Source organism: Coturnix japonica, chromosome 1 (genome assembly GCF_001577835.2).
Source record: "Coturnix japonica isolate 7356 chromosome 1, Coturnix japonica 2.1, whole genome shotgun sequence".
NCBI lineage: Eukaryota > Metazoa > Chordata > Aves > Galliformes > Phasianidae > Coturnix > Coturnix japonica.
This window is the reverse complement of record NC_029516.1, coordinates 117,996,870-118,010,726: the sequence shown is the minus strand read 5'-3', so window position 1 is coordinate 118,010,726 and position 13,857 is coordinate 117,996,870. Positions and strand designations below refer to the sequence as shown.

The 13,857-nt window shown below is 35.2% G+C and overlaps 1 protein-coding gene across 3 annotated transcripts in view; it reads left to right on the top strand.

Annotated features, from left to right (window-relative positions):
* The window catches only part of GABRG3 (gamma-aminobutyric acid type A receptor subunit gamma3), a 288,663-nt gene extending 275,394 nt beyond the window's left edge, over positions 1-13,269 (top strand). The window contains exons 8-10 of one of the 3 annotated variants that reach the window (XM_032441558.1): positions 6,132-6,328; positions 7,565-7,594; positions 8,859-13,269. In XM_032441558.1, the coding sequence (XP_032297449.1) occupies positions 6,132-6,328; positions 7,565-7,594; positions 8,859-9,137 (506 nt within the window). In that variant the 3' untranslated portion in view covers positions 9,138-13,269. The remainder of the gene's footprint in view (positions 1-6,131; positions 6,329-7,564; positions 7,595-8,858) is intronic. The other 2 variants (XM_032441559.1, XM_032441560.1) reach the window with 2 other exon arrangements.
* The last annotated feature ends 588 nt before the right edge of the window (positions 13,270-13,857 follow it).

Sequence of the window (13,857 nt, the reverse complement as noted above, 5' to 3'; positions counted from 1 at the left end):
ATTAGTTCATTCAAAGTGTTTTATGTTTGTGGGCTTGAAGTTAGGCCCCATTCTAGGTGTATAGTTATTTTTCACAGGTTGGGCTGAAAAAGATTTTTCAGCAGGTCATTTGTGTCAAGAACATTGTGTGCTATTTGGCACTGTGCTTTAGGATACACTGAGAAACTCTGACCATTTTTTCTTATGTCTATATGAAAACCTGCAGGTTTTGCAAGTGTCAAGGGCATAGAGCTGTATGACAGCAGCCTTATAGCTATACAATCAGAACTGAAGGAAAAACATTTTGGTCCAGAGTGAGGTTGCCAGAGCTGCAAATGTCTAATTTATTCAGTCAGGAATAATTTATACCATTCTAAGAAAAAGGGGAGGCTGTGTCATGTTTTACATGTCTGTTTTCCAGAGTAGGTGTTACCATTCTCAGCTATTCATTGCTTCCTCCTGATAGAGCTTTTCACATCTCTTTAATCAGTTGTGCCCTCTAAATTATTCCAACATAAAACAACAAATTATTGAAAGCTGACTTGCTTGATTTTTTTGGATAGAAAACATTTTTTTGGACAGTAAACATTTGTAAAAGCAACTGAATCTCCTTGTTTGAGGTGGAAGGCTCTGCTGCAATGGAAGTGCTGAGGATGCAAAGGCACAGATAATTCTGGGAAGCCACCAGTTTTAAGAGTACTCTAGTTTCCGGCCTATACCCCCTGATGGATCTGAGGGAAAAAATAAAAAGGAGGTTCTAGAGAGATTTTGAAGCCCATTCACTTTGAATGAGATTTTAGCTGCAAAGTCACTTGAACTCTTCCAGAATTTTGATCCCTCTAAGTCCTTAACTTACACATAAAGTGTGTTGTCATCTGTTCAAGGTGTACTAACACCAGGTATGAAAGCCATCTTCCTAAAACATGTGTTTCAGTAGCTTATTAACCTTCTGCTCAATGACAGAATAATTATATTATCAAAAATACTCTCTAAGAATGATTCCCTCATGAGCCACAGCTTTATCTAAGCAAGAAAACTGTATGCTAACCACTACCTGATCTCTATCGGCATCTTTCTAGGGAGTGGTTGTGTCAGCTTAAAATCTTACTGATGGACGAGGAACATCTTTTAAGCCAAGGGCTGCTCAGAGGATGGTAGCAGGATCAGAAGTAAGGAAAACCTAAATGAACATAATAGGACAAGTACAAGCAGACAACACTAGGTCACATTTTACAAATAATTCTGTATTAAAATCCTTTTTGCTTGAGGTCAGCTTAAGACTGAAATCTGCAAGGTTTGCTACAGTAGTTCATAAAACTAACAAAAGTAGCCATGTAGCATCTTGTGGGTCCAGCTAACATTTTCTGAGAAAGGAATATTCAGTCCTCATTTCATTTGTGTGAGTGCCAGAGTGCTCTTGCAACACGACAGACCCTAAGAGTTATTCTGTGAACCCTTCTACCTCCAAGGCAGTGTGAAGGTAGACTAAAAGGTGTCTAACAGTTTGCATTACTAATTTTCTGGAGGTAGACTTCATACCCTATCCCTGAGGGTAGTTCTCCACACCACACAGTTCAGATTTAAATTAATTAAAATCAAAAGTAGGGTTATGATCATAACAGTGTGGCTCTCCCTGCCTCACCCCCATTACCAGCATGAAGTTCAGAGTTCTTACATTAAGGTTGTGAATTTAAAGTAAGACCGTGAAAGTGAGATATTCCAAGGCTGTATCCAGTGGCTGTGATTGCTACCTCATTAAACTCTGATAGAAAATTAAAATAAAATTTTCTTATAAGTAAAGTCAAGTGACTAGAAAATAATATGAATGTGGGTCACCTCTTTTTGGATATGATCAGAGACCTGTTATTCCCAAATTGCAAATGGCCTCTTGACTCTCGGGATGCAGTAAGCAAATGTTCCCAGCTTACTGCCTGTATAACAGAAGCTATAAATCTGTCTGAGCAACACACTTGCACATTTTGAAAGTGGCACATGGTAAAATCTGAGTAATACAGCCAAAGGCAAGCTACTGAAATTATCCTGTTAATTAGCTGAAATGAATTGCGGACTCAGTGCACCAAAACTGCCCTGAGTATGACTGCATTAATGTGAAGAACTAGCATCAGGGAAACATTTCACTTTCTGAAGTTAATGAGTAATTTTCTAACCTGATGGCAACTACTCAGAGTCACATGAAGGATGGGTTTTACTCCTTTCTGAATAACTATAAGTAGTAGGTAATTTTTGTTCTGGAGAACTAAATGCAGACAGGAGTATTTGGCTGAGGGAAAAAAAAAAATGGGACCATAAACATCCTTTAAGCAACACTGTCTAAAGGCGTCTAAGTGCTCTTTAAAAACTTGGCATCACAACCCATTTTTAACACACTCTTTGAGGGACTGAGGCCAACAGTGTTAGTGTGATTCACCCCAGAGCACCTGAAGAGTCAGTGGAAACATGGAAATAGAATTCAGCTGTTGGATGAGAACTGTGTTTTGCGATGTCCAGTTATACTCTTCTCCATTCAGAGGGGAAAGGATAGCTCTCTGCTGTTTTTACCTGTTCCTGGTAATCAAAATGATCTTCTCCCAGTGTTCACAATCAAGAAGAGCCAGCAAGCATCTGAAGAAAAGTTATGATCTGAAAAATAAGTGGTTCTTTTTCTTGAGGATGAAGGGAATTAAGTTAAACCAAAGCTTTCATCTGAGCTCCCCCCTGCTTTTTATAAGTATGACTATAATATATAATATGAAGAGGCAGTTATTATACAGCGATTTCACATGGTAGCTTAAAAAAATGTAGTCGGTATCAAGGCCAGTGATGCTTTGGTATAAAAGAAGTTAGAGATTATGTTTAATAAAAATGATCGTTGCTCTCCTTGTCATTTTGTCTTAAGTTCATTCCCTAGAATAATAAAGGAAGTGCTCAAAACAGGTACTGGACCAGAAAGGTGAAGAAATGAAGTTTATAAACAAGTGGTATCTTGGGTAAATCAATACACCTTTTCCTACAAGAAAATAAGAAAAATTGAGCCTCCCTGACCAAATAGTTTCTAATGCTCATGTTATTTCACTTGACGTGCCACTGCACAGTAAGCACCTTTCAGGCAACTGTTACGTTAAATAATTGTTTACACCACTGATCTAAAGGTTAAAGTGTTCTCATGCATTTTGTATACCTACACTGATCTACTGGAAAATCCTTTTTGATTTATCAAATATCCATACTATCTTTGGTGTGAAGTTTGCGAAGAGAATATAAATGTCACAAAAGTGGTATTTATACACAAGCATGTTTTCCTTCTCACACTTATCTACCAGAAAGTTTTGAAGCCAGGTTACTTCAAAGCTGTTCCTGGCTGGTGTTAGAATTCTGTTGAAATAGTTCCAAAGCACTGAAAATTTCAGTAACAGATTCACTGCTCACTTCACAGTACTGATGTCTCCTTAGTGAGAGACTTAACAATTTCATCTGTCAAAGCTTATTGCATTTAAAACCACTCACCAAACTGAGTTTTCTTAACATGATAGATAAAATGAACTAAGGGTAAGGAATCTAGATATTCTCTTTGGCAGTGGTGGGTTTTTCATTTTATTCGTATGTAAATATCAACACATTCTGACTTACAGTTGCATAGGAATATAAAACTATATTGTCTTGTACACTTCTTTCTCTTTGCTCTCTGCATGTGTCCTCATAGGACTCATCTTAATATTTCAAAACTTGTGTCAATGTGTCAGGTATGAAGTTGAAACACTAGAGTGAATTTTTATTTTTTTTAAAGCTCATTCTTTGCCTAAGGTCTGAGCTGGAATCCAAGCCTAATCCTCAGCCTAAACGAAGAATGATTCTTTTATAATGGTCTTCATATTATGAAAATATTTTATATTAATAGTGGAAGTAAAAATCTGTTTGCTTTACCTTTGAAGGTTTCCAGCTCTCTGCACCCCTCTTGTATGTCATGCTCTTGACATAATTTCAAATGTGACACATAATCTGGAAACTGTGATGGTTTGTGATATTCTCAGATTTTCCGTCCCCTGAGATTTTACATTTTGATAGCAAAATGTGGTTCATTATCAAAACAATTGGGGCTGGATGCTGTTAGTTTCTTTAAAAATATATATAAAATAAAATAAGATAAAATAAAATAAAATAAAATAAAAATAGTAAAAAATAAAAATAAAAAGTGACTCCCAAGACCTGAAACACTGTCATACTGGAAAAAAAAAATTAAAAAAAGAAAAAAAAAAAAGAATTTATAGCTAACAAGGACCAAATCAAGGCTAGTGAGCCAACACTTATTGCAAGTGGAAATCTTTGCATTTGACTGCTGTGATGAATGCATAGGGTTTGTGTCTGGAGCTTTTAAAAGGTTCATTAGCTACAAAGCTGTTGTTGAGGGGTCTGGAGATGTTACTGGATCATGGCAGCCACCTACAGTTGACAAAAAAAAAATAAAATTCTGTATTATCTTTTAGATGTTGAAGATATGTACAGAGTCTAAAAGCATCTCTATGCTGAAGTTCAGAAATGTAATTGCAGTTCATATGTAGACTAGCATTAGCAGCAGTAGAAAATTAGCAAAAAATCACAAAACCTGAGAAAAATCTGCAAAGCATTCATTAATTCTGGGATAACTCTTTTTTTTACTGTTTGTGTTGTTGAATATGTGGTTAGATGAATCAGCTAGCTTAAAGTTTGCATGTACTACAGTGGCTGCTCTGGGTTCCAGCGCAAGACAGTGCAAATACTGAGGTGACACACATTGGATATGGTTGTTTCCCATGGAAGAAAGATTTTCCACATTTCCCATTTTTCTACCGTGGTGCTTTCATCTTGATTATTGTGTTGTGGCTTTTTTTTTTTTTTTTTTTTTTTTTTTNTTCAGCAACAGTTTTTTATTGTTGTTTCTATTTGCTATTTGTTGTAAAAGGAAATCCAGGCCCACGCAATAATCAGCATTTTGGCTTTTCCAGAGACTTACTTATGGTTTGAATGAAGCAGGTTATTCTTGTGAATTGCTGTAGTTTCAAGTGCTAAAAATCAGAGGTAGGCATGCTTTACCAAAGAGAAAGTAGTCAAAGTAATCCACTGATACTTTTTGCTCTCCACAGTGCCATTTGTGGGAAGTAATTTTACTATAAGGCATAATTTAAATTATCCCCTGCTATTTCAAACACTATGTACCATTGCAAAATACCACTTTAACTATAAAAAGAAAGATTACCTTACAAGTATGTTTTTAGAGCAGGCTCCCTTTTGAGATTTATTTGAGTGAGATCTTTTCTTTCCATGTCACTGAGTTTTAGTTTTTCCTATGTGAAGACTTGTGGTTCATAAGAAATGATTAAAAACATCAGTCCAAAATGGGAATGAGAAGCCATCTGTTGCTGAGGAATTAACACGAATGATATAAATTACCAAACAGCCAAATAACTGACACCCCATAGACTTCATTCTAATACTGATTTTATTGTTTCAGGATATTTCAATCTAAGAAATTCCAATTATATTTGTTATTACTATATCAGTCTAAGGTGTCAAGCTTCGTACAAATTGAAAAAGCTGTTTCCATTAAGGTTGTATCTGAAGTTTGTGTGAGAATCTGTTTTCCTTTACCCAGAAAGAAGACAGCATTGGAGCACGCCCAAGGAAGCAGGAGCATGAAAATATATTTTCAATATTCATAATCAGCAGCAAAAGTTCTTTTATTTTCTTTTTTCTCTTTTTTTATTTTGAGCACAAGATTTTTCACAAGAGGAGTATTGCTGTGAAAAACACCATGTTTTCATTTATGTTTTCTAGGGGTTTTGCTTTGTTTGTTTGTACTAATGGTTCTGGGTTCTATGTCTGTTGGGCTTTCTTTTATTTTTCTTTAAAAAGTATAAGGAGATGAGGAAAAGTATAGTGAGGGACACGGGAGCTTCTGTGTTGCAAAGACAAATATGAACAGCTGAGGAAAGCTTTGTTTACTAAATACTTCTTTCTCTACAGTTATTTTTCGTTATTATTATACTACCAGACAAAACTAATTTCTTCCGAATATTTGCGTATACTTTGGCCTTCTGTTGTGTGTATTGTTTTCCAAAGCTTCCTTTAAGCCTACAGAAATGGTATTGCATAAAAGTAAATCCAGTTTTTCTCTTCAGGGATCACTACAGTACTGACCATGACAACTTTGAGCACCATTGCAAGAAAATCATTACCCCGTGTCTCCTATGTCACCGCTATGGATTTGTTTGTGACTGTATGCTTTCTATTTGTATTTGCTGCTCTGATGGAGTATGCAACCCTCAACTACTACTCTAGTTGCAGGAAACCAAACTGTACTAAGAAGAAAAAGTCGGTAAGACAGGAGTGTTTTATTGTCAAGGCTGTGGCTCAGAGGGTCGAGGGTCATTCAGCAACATCCTTTAATCTCATTATACTCCACTCCTCCTAGCATTTCCCACTTCATGATATTACTTATCCTGGAAGCTGGAGGAAATTATCTGGATTTCCGTACTTAACAGAAAGAACCTGCTGACCATGAAGCAGCAGCTCTGCCCGTGCATCCTTTTCCCCCTTGTTACCTTCTAGTAGTCATAAAGGGCTTCACTGAAACAGGTATCAGGTATTGCTTGTTATGCAATCATGTGTACATTAGTGTATATTAAAATCCATCTGCTATGTTGTGTCTTAACAGGTCTAGGAATATTTATGAACTTTAAAAATGGGATTTTGTTCATGTTGGGAACAATCACTTATTTTTAGCCCTGTGCTCAAATGTTCCTACATACAAGAACAAAGGAGGGTACTTACAAAATCTTTGTAAAAAAGTTGCATTTTTGGACAAAAATTCCTTTGCAATAATGATACACCAGCTCTTTACATGTAATCATTTAAAACAGCAATACAGAGTAAAATAAGAAAACTATAAAGCAGGAAACTAAAGAAAGAAATGTGAATACTGAGAATAATCAGTCAGAAAGTAGAAGTGGATTGAAACAAGCTATAGAAAGTGACAATGAAGAAATAACAGAAGAAAAGGTTGAAATAATATGAAATTAGAGAAAACATGGTAACTTAGTTAATGAAAATTCCATTAAACCTCTAACATATTTGTAAAAAAAGCATTACATGAGAAAGCAGGAGAGTATTACCAAAAGAAATTTATGGAACAATCAAAGTGAACTTGCTAATGATCAAACTAAAATTGCTGTCCTATATATAGTGAGATTGAATAAAAGAGTCATTAGGATAAAGAAACTTAGGAAAACAAGCAACACTGATTGTACCTAAGTTAACTCATGAAGAAATCCTTAATTAACTACTGTTTGCTAAATTTAAAAAAAAATAAAAATTAAAAGGTTTGAATAAAGAATTAAAGTGGATGGAAACTAAGTGCATGTTCTCCTGAGATTCCATGCAGTTTATTTGTTTGCAGAATATTTCATTAAATAATTTGAAGGCGCGATATGAAGAGTTTTAGGGCAAAAAATGCATTTAAAATTTGTTTTAAGAAATGATATTTAGTATTAGGTGCATATGAAATGAAACTTATATTTCCTTCTGAATAGTTCTTTTCTTGTCTTTATTTAAGCTACCTGATGTCAGTTTTGGTCATGTGATGGTAAGTACATAGTTCTGTGACAGCAATGGCAGCTTGAATGTATGGTTGACATTTATTTGCAATAATTCCTGAGAAAGTTGTAATGCTGTGTTATACTTTATCCTGACTTCACTATAAATACTGCTTTTGCTTTTTTGTTAAAAGGTCAGTTTGTTTTTGACTGTGGTAGAGGAACATACCTGCCTCTTTCTATAAGGACTTATCAAATTATTTTGGAGAGGGAAGTGTCAAGTGTAAATAAGAATTCTGTTCCTCTGCTTTACCTAATACTGCAATTTTCATTACATTTTGGTAAAAATTAATAAGCACAAGTCCAACAAAACCATATATGCAGTTTTAGTTAGTGAGTTTTGTGGAAAATAATTTGTTTGAGTATATCTAAAATCTTTAGCAAACTTTAGGATGGATTTTCAAATACTTTGGGTTTAAAAGTTTAATCTAGTTAGGAGTGTATTAGAACCATATCTAAAAATAGAATTAATTATATTCTTCAAATTTCCAGATGACTATTTGATTAAGCACAGCTGTAATAAAGTTTAAATAGAGCACCCAACTGAAATCTAAAACGGCAATACATATCATAATATACATGTATATAAAGGGCACAGAACATCAGTTTAGCAGAATGGTCTGCTTTCAGCTATCTGATGCAAACACAAACAAGGAGAGAACTTAACTATTTCATATTTCTTGATTTTTATGTGCTGAAGTGTATTTGTTTTTTTATTGTCTCTTTAGCAGCTTTTCTGCTTTTCTCTGTATGTGTTTGAGCAGCTAATCTTTCCGGTAATGAGGAATTCAAAGCTAAATACAATATCAGGGTCCAGTCTCACCAGTACCGAGTACACAGGGACATTCTCCTGACCAGACTATTTGTGATGCAGGCCAGAATGCTGTTGGCCTTCTTGGCTACCTGGTCCACTGCTGGCTCATGTTCAGCCAGCTGTCAAACAGCATTTTAAAATCCTGTATTGAAGTCATAGCTATTTGTTGCAAACAATATCTGTTGTTATAAATCATGGTAAGTTTAAGAGGTAGTGAATGCAACTTATTTGACTTTGCACTCCACAGCCTTTCTGGAAATTCATCTGATAAGGCACCCTTCGATGGAAAGAAAAGATCATCCCTGAATCTAGAATTCCAGTAGTACTGACATCTAATTCCCAGCTCATCTTTCATGTCTCATATGATTTCTCATATGATTGTAAATTGTGCATCATCCGTAAGAGTTTATCACATTGTCTGTTTCTTTTTCTCCCTTCAGAATTATTCTGTACTTGATATGAGACCACCAACTACAGTCATCACATTGAACAATGCCATGTATTGGCAAGAATTTGAAGAGGCATGTGTCTATGAATGTCTGGATGGGAAAGACTGCCAGAGTTTTTTCTGTTGTTATGAAGAATGTAAATCAGGCTCATGGAGGAGAGGACGGATTCACATAGACATCTTAGAACTGGACTCTTACTCTAGGGTCTTTTTTCCTACATCCTTCCTGCTCTTTAACCTGGTCTACTGGGTTGGATACCTCTATCTTTAAAAGTTGCCTGTAGTGGTGAAGACTGCTGTGTTTTCACACTGAGGAAAGATGGTGAAAGTGCAGCAAAAGTGAAGGACATGGTCAGTTTCATCCCAAATTATAAAGGCCACATTAACCTTCACCATCACAGAGTGTGATGAAGAATTTTAATTGCCTAAAAAAGAAAAAAATGGAAGAATTATCTCCTTACTGCTATTCATTTTAAGGGAAAGATTCTTAAAAATTCAGCTGAATTTGTAGTGTAAGCAATGTTTATGAATATTTATTGTATATTAGAATTCTTATTATTCTCCCTTGACTTAGAAGCTATACACAGTTCAGTCAAAGGTTAAGTATGTCATTTTTGTTCTTCATTCCCATAGTTTCTTCAAAATGCTGCCATATCCCTGAGGCTCAGAGCAACACAGAGTGGCACTAGCAAATATGCTAAAGCCAATGAAACCACTCATTTGTATTTAAACTGACTTCAGTTCTGGGAAATATTTTCTTGATGATCTCCTTACAATAGAGAAACCATCAAAAGGCGGTAACATATGTCTCTTTTGAGATCAAAATAGAGAAGTTACTTTCTGCAAAGGTCTAGGAATCGTAGAATTAGCTGCTTACTTACATGAATTTGTTTTAATTTGAGGTGAAAATATCACAAATATTTTGATATAAATAAAAGACTTGCCTATCTCTGAGGCAGCTGAAGGCATAACTTCTACAGTTTTTCAAGTTTTTAACTGTCTTTTTTATGTCTGGTTAAACACAGGATGGTCATTGATTTCTAAAGTACTTGTACTTGAAGCAGGACAAGATCCTTCTTGTTTATGTCATTGTAGCAGATCACAGTTGATAGGCCATGAGCGAAAATCGCTATAATAGCACTGGTAATGCATCACTTTCTTCAGATTGAAGTGTACTAAAAAGTGCCCTCATTCTAATGCATTCTTATTTTTCTCTCATTATTATTTTATAAAACTAAAAAACTGAAAAAAAAAAAAAAAAAAAAAGTTGCCAAAGGACATTTTTATTTTTTCCATAAAGTTAAATATTGCAGACCTGGATCTGACCTGAAGATTGAATACTTTTTTGAAAATTTAACTGTTGCCCTTGGATCAAAGGTGGAGTAGTTGCCATATGTAGCAGAGGTTGAAAGGATTCTTCCTGAACTACCAACTAGATTTTAGTCTAGAAACTTTGCATTCTTCAACCTTCTGATCATTAAATTCTTAAAATGCACATTTTTTACAAAAAAAAAAAAAAAAAAAAGAATATTGTTTTTTGTTGTCAAACTGAATTGCTTCTTTTACAGGCTGTCTCAATAATTGTTTTTAAGCAAAGAAAACATTTAAAAATCAGTAAAAAGGACTTTCAATGGCAAATAGTTATAAATGGTTAATGATAAAATATACCTAAAAACTAAATTGTTTTTTTCTCTTTTGAAAGACTTGATTTTTTTTTTTCTCACCTCAAAAGAAAAAAAAAAAAGAGAGAAGCAGATTTGATTGAAAAGCTTTTCATTTTCTCCTTTGAAGGAAAACAGAAATGCTGTCATGTTCTTTGGAACATCAGTGCCTGTCAGTGCTGTTTCCTTATGTTTCCAGCGAATTTTAGTGGAGAAAAAAAAAATACTAATAAGAAAGATAAATGTGTTTTATCTTCTGTTTTTCATTTGTACAAAAAATCAGAAACTAGAGATGGGTTTAGATGGGGGAAGGGAAACACTTCTCCAAAGACTGAAAGCAAGAGAAGAAAAGAGAAGAAATATTTGTGGGCATTATCAAAACCTTACTCTATGAAACATCTGATCACCTGATTTCAAAATACATCTTGAATCTTTTGATAACTGTCAGTAGCAAATTACTCTGTAAACCTATTAACCTGTAATCCTCTGTGTCCTGCATTTTAAGTGTGGCTTTCATTGAAGGAGAGTTACATTTTCAGTAGTGCTAGGAGGCAATTAAACTGAATTTGTATATCCTGGTCTTTAATTACAATGTAATCAATGACAGCAACTTTTGGTTGTATTTTACAAGAATACCTGGAGTACCTCAAGCCAAAATAAGAGTTTGGAAACACTTATCCTTTGGGGACCAGATCCTGCAAAACCTCTCCACAGTCATTTTATTTTGGTGGGAGTGTTTAGACAGATGAGATGTGTGAAGGTAGGTTCCACCATTAAGTCTTCGATAGATTAAGTGAGGTTTATTTATTTAGTTAGTTAGTTAGTTGTATATCTGAGTGACTGTCCCAGGAGTAAGTGTAGAAGTGATATGTTCTCATTTTTCTTTGTACTTCTGCTCAAATCTATTATCTGCTCCACCTAAAGGAACACAGTCCTGTCAAAACCTTAGTTGAAGGACTAAGGCTTAGTCCATTTATATTACCTCCACTTTCTGACCGCTTTCATAAGCAGAACTTGAAAGCTTATCACTCCACTTTTTTCAATACACCAACCCAAGAAAGTCTCTACTGCCACTTTTGGTTTCCACTGCTATACTGGCAGCAAAAGACATCTTCTACTTTGCAATATATTTTCCTCCATGGTTAAGTTAAATAAATAAATAAATAAATAAATAAGTAAATAAATAAGTAAATAAATAAATAAATAAATAAATAAATGGAGTGATTGTTGGATGTAAGCTGGCAGGTTTCAGAATATGTCAGCTTACTCCTTGCTTGATCTACTCTCTCTGCTTTACTGCTTTGTGCTTTGGCAGCCATTGAGAAAAGATTAGTTTTCTAGGTTCTGCATCATTCAAAATACAATTATTCTAGATGTCTAGATAATGTAGTCTGCATACATCTGTGTGCCATGCCCTTCTGTAATAGTAAGGAATACCCTCATTAACCTCCAGATATTCTTTTGCTTCCTTTGCAAATTGAAAAAGATTATCGCTTCTGTGCACTGTCCCATGGGAAATATACAAAATACCTTTTAGCCTTTTAGAATGTTTTCTTATAAGATGACTTCATATTCAAGACTTGCATTTATTCAGATGCTTCTTTTTTGTTATTTAGTTCTTTTCACTCTTCTATGGTGGAGAAGGGAACTTGTTTAGGTAGTATGTAAAACCACACTACATTCTTTCCTTTTTGAAGTTACAGAAAAGTTTGTGAGGTTTTTTTAATCTTGTCTCACTGTGTGAAAACCAGCTTTTCCCAGGAAGGTGAGTAAAAGTAAAATCAAGCCCTTTATTTCTCTCCTTTCAATCAAAAATTGATTGACATTTATTTCCTGAATTAAAAGCTGCATTTTCAAGTCAATTGAGAATATATAAGTGTTCTGCTTAACTCAGTTTTATCTGTTTTGGCCAGGATGTCTACCATGCTGAAATCACCTTCTTTTACAGACATTCTGACAGGAATAATCATATAACAACTATCAGACAGTTTATGCTGTCTCTGTGTCCAACAGTACTGTGGAACTGAAGTACTGAATACAATTTTAGCATAACTTTCTAATCAAGAACTACAGCTGTAGATTAAAACACATTAAGCTCTTAATCAAACTTATGTTCTCTTTCAGAAGCTCCTTCCTTCCATCATGAACACTTGCTTGTATGTTGGGTCAATAAAAATGATTAAAACTACAGCTGGAGGAGTCCTAAAGTCCAGGAATGTCCATAAATAGCAAAGGAAAAACATGAGGAAGAGATTGCTTTTCATTGCTGTGCAGTCATCTATCCCACTCCTCTTATTCAGCTCTTTACACCACCTGCCACAGAGTAATTCTAAATCATCCACCTGGTAGACTGCAATATTCATCAGCTAGAACCATAGTGACACAACGAGCCTCTAGGTGATCATATTTATGGTAGTGGAAGCATCTTACCACACATCTCAGATAACTATCTCAAACACTTCTACAGCTCTAACATGATTCAAAGCCTAAATTCTCCTGTTGCTGCAAGAATTTATCACATTTCACCTTTCCCAATCCCTTCATGATCTAGGGAAGTATCTAGGAAGACCACCTTTTTACCTTCAAATGCAAGATGGCATTGGAAAGACTGTAGTCGCTGTATTGCTGGCTGGGAGAAATTAAGATTGTAAATGTTTTAACACAATTTTTTTTTTCAACTTCACAGTCTGGACAGTTGCTGTTGTCTTCTAAACTGTAAAATAAAGTACTCACTGCAACTCATAGAGGCCGTCCATAATTCACAGTGCTTTTCCCAATGGCTGCTCTTTCTGGATCTCTCTACAGCACAAAGAAAAGGCAAGCTGCTTCTGATGATCTCAGCTACTTACTCAAGTGCTTTTTTCAAGATATATCGTTCTCCTTGCTTACAGTGAAATCTCTGTGCCTCTCACATCAGTGCCTTTAGCATTTCTCAGTTTTGAAGTATGTACTATACCTGGCTTGTGAAACAGAAAGAGAGACAATGACCTTACTGGAGTTCTTCCTGAGCAACATTAAGTGGTGTGACCATTGTTCTAGATGCCATCAACTTACACACTGAGTATCTGGCTGATATATTTTATATTTCTTAAGCAATCTGTAGGTTTCTTAATTCCTAAGTAGCAAGTGAACAACAATTTAACAAAAAAAACCTTCATTCTTCAGTCAACAACTTCAATCCACCTTACTGGTGCTGAGCATAAGCTCAGGGTTGATGTTCAATTCATCTAGGTCACTTCCAAGATGGCTGTCTAAAACATGCAAAAACCAAAGCATCCACTGGAGAGGTATTTTCTGGCTAAAGGCGAAGGTGTTGTTCGTTTGTTTGTT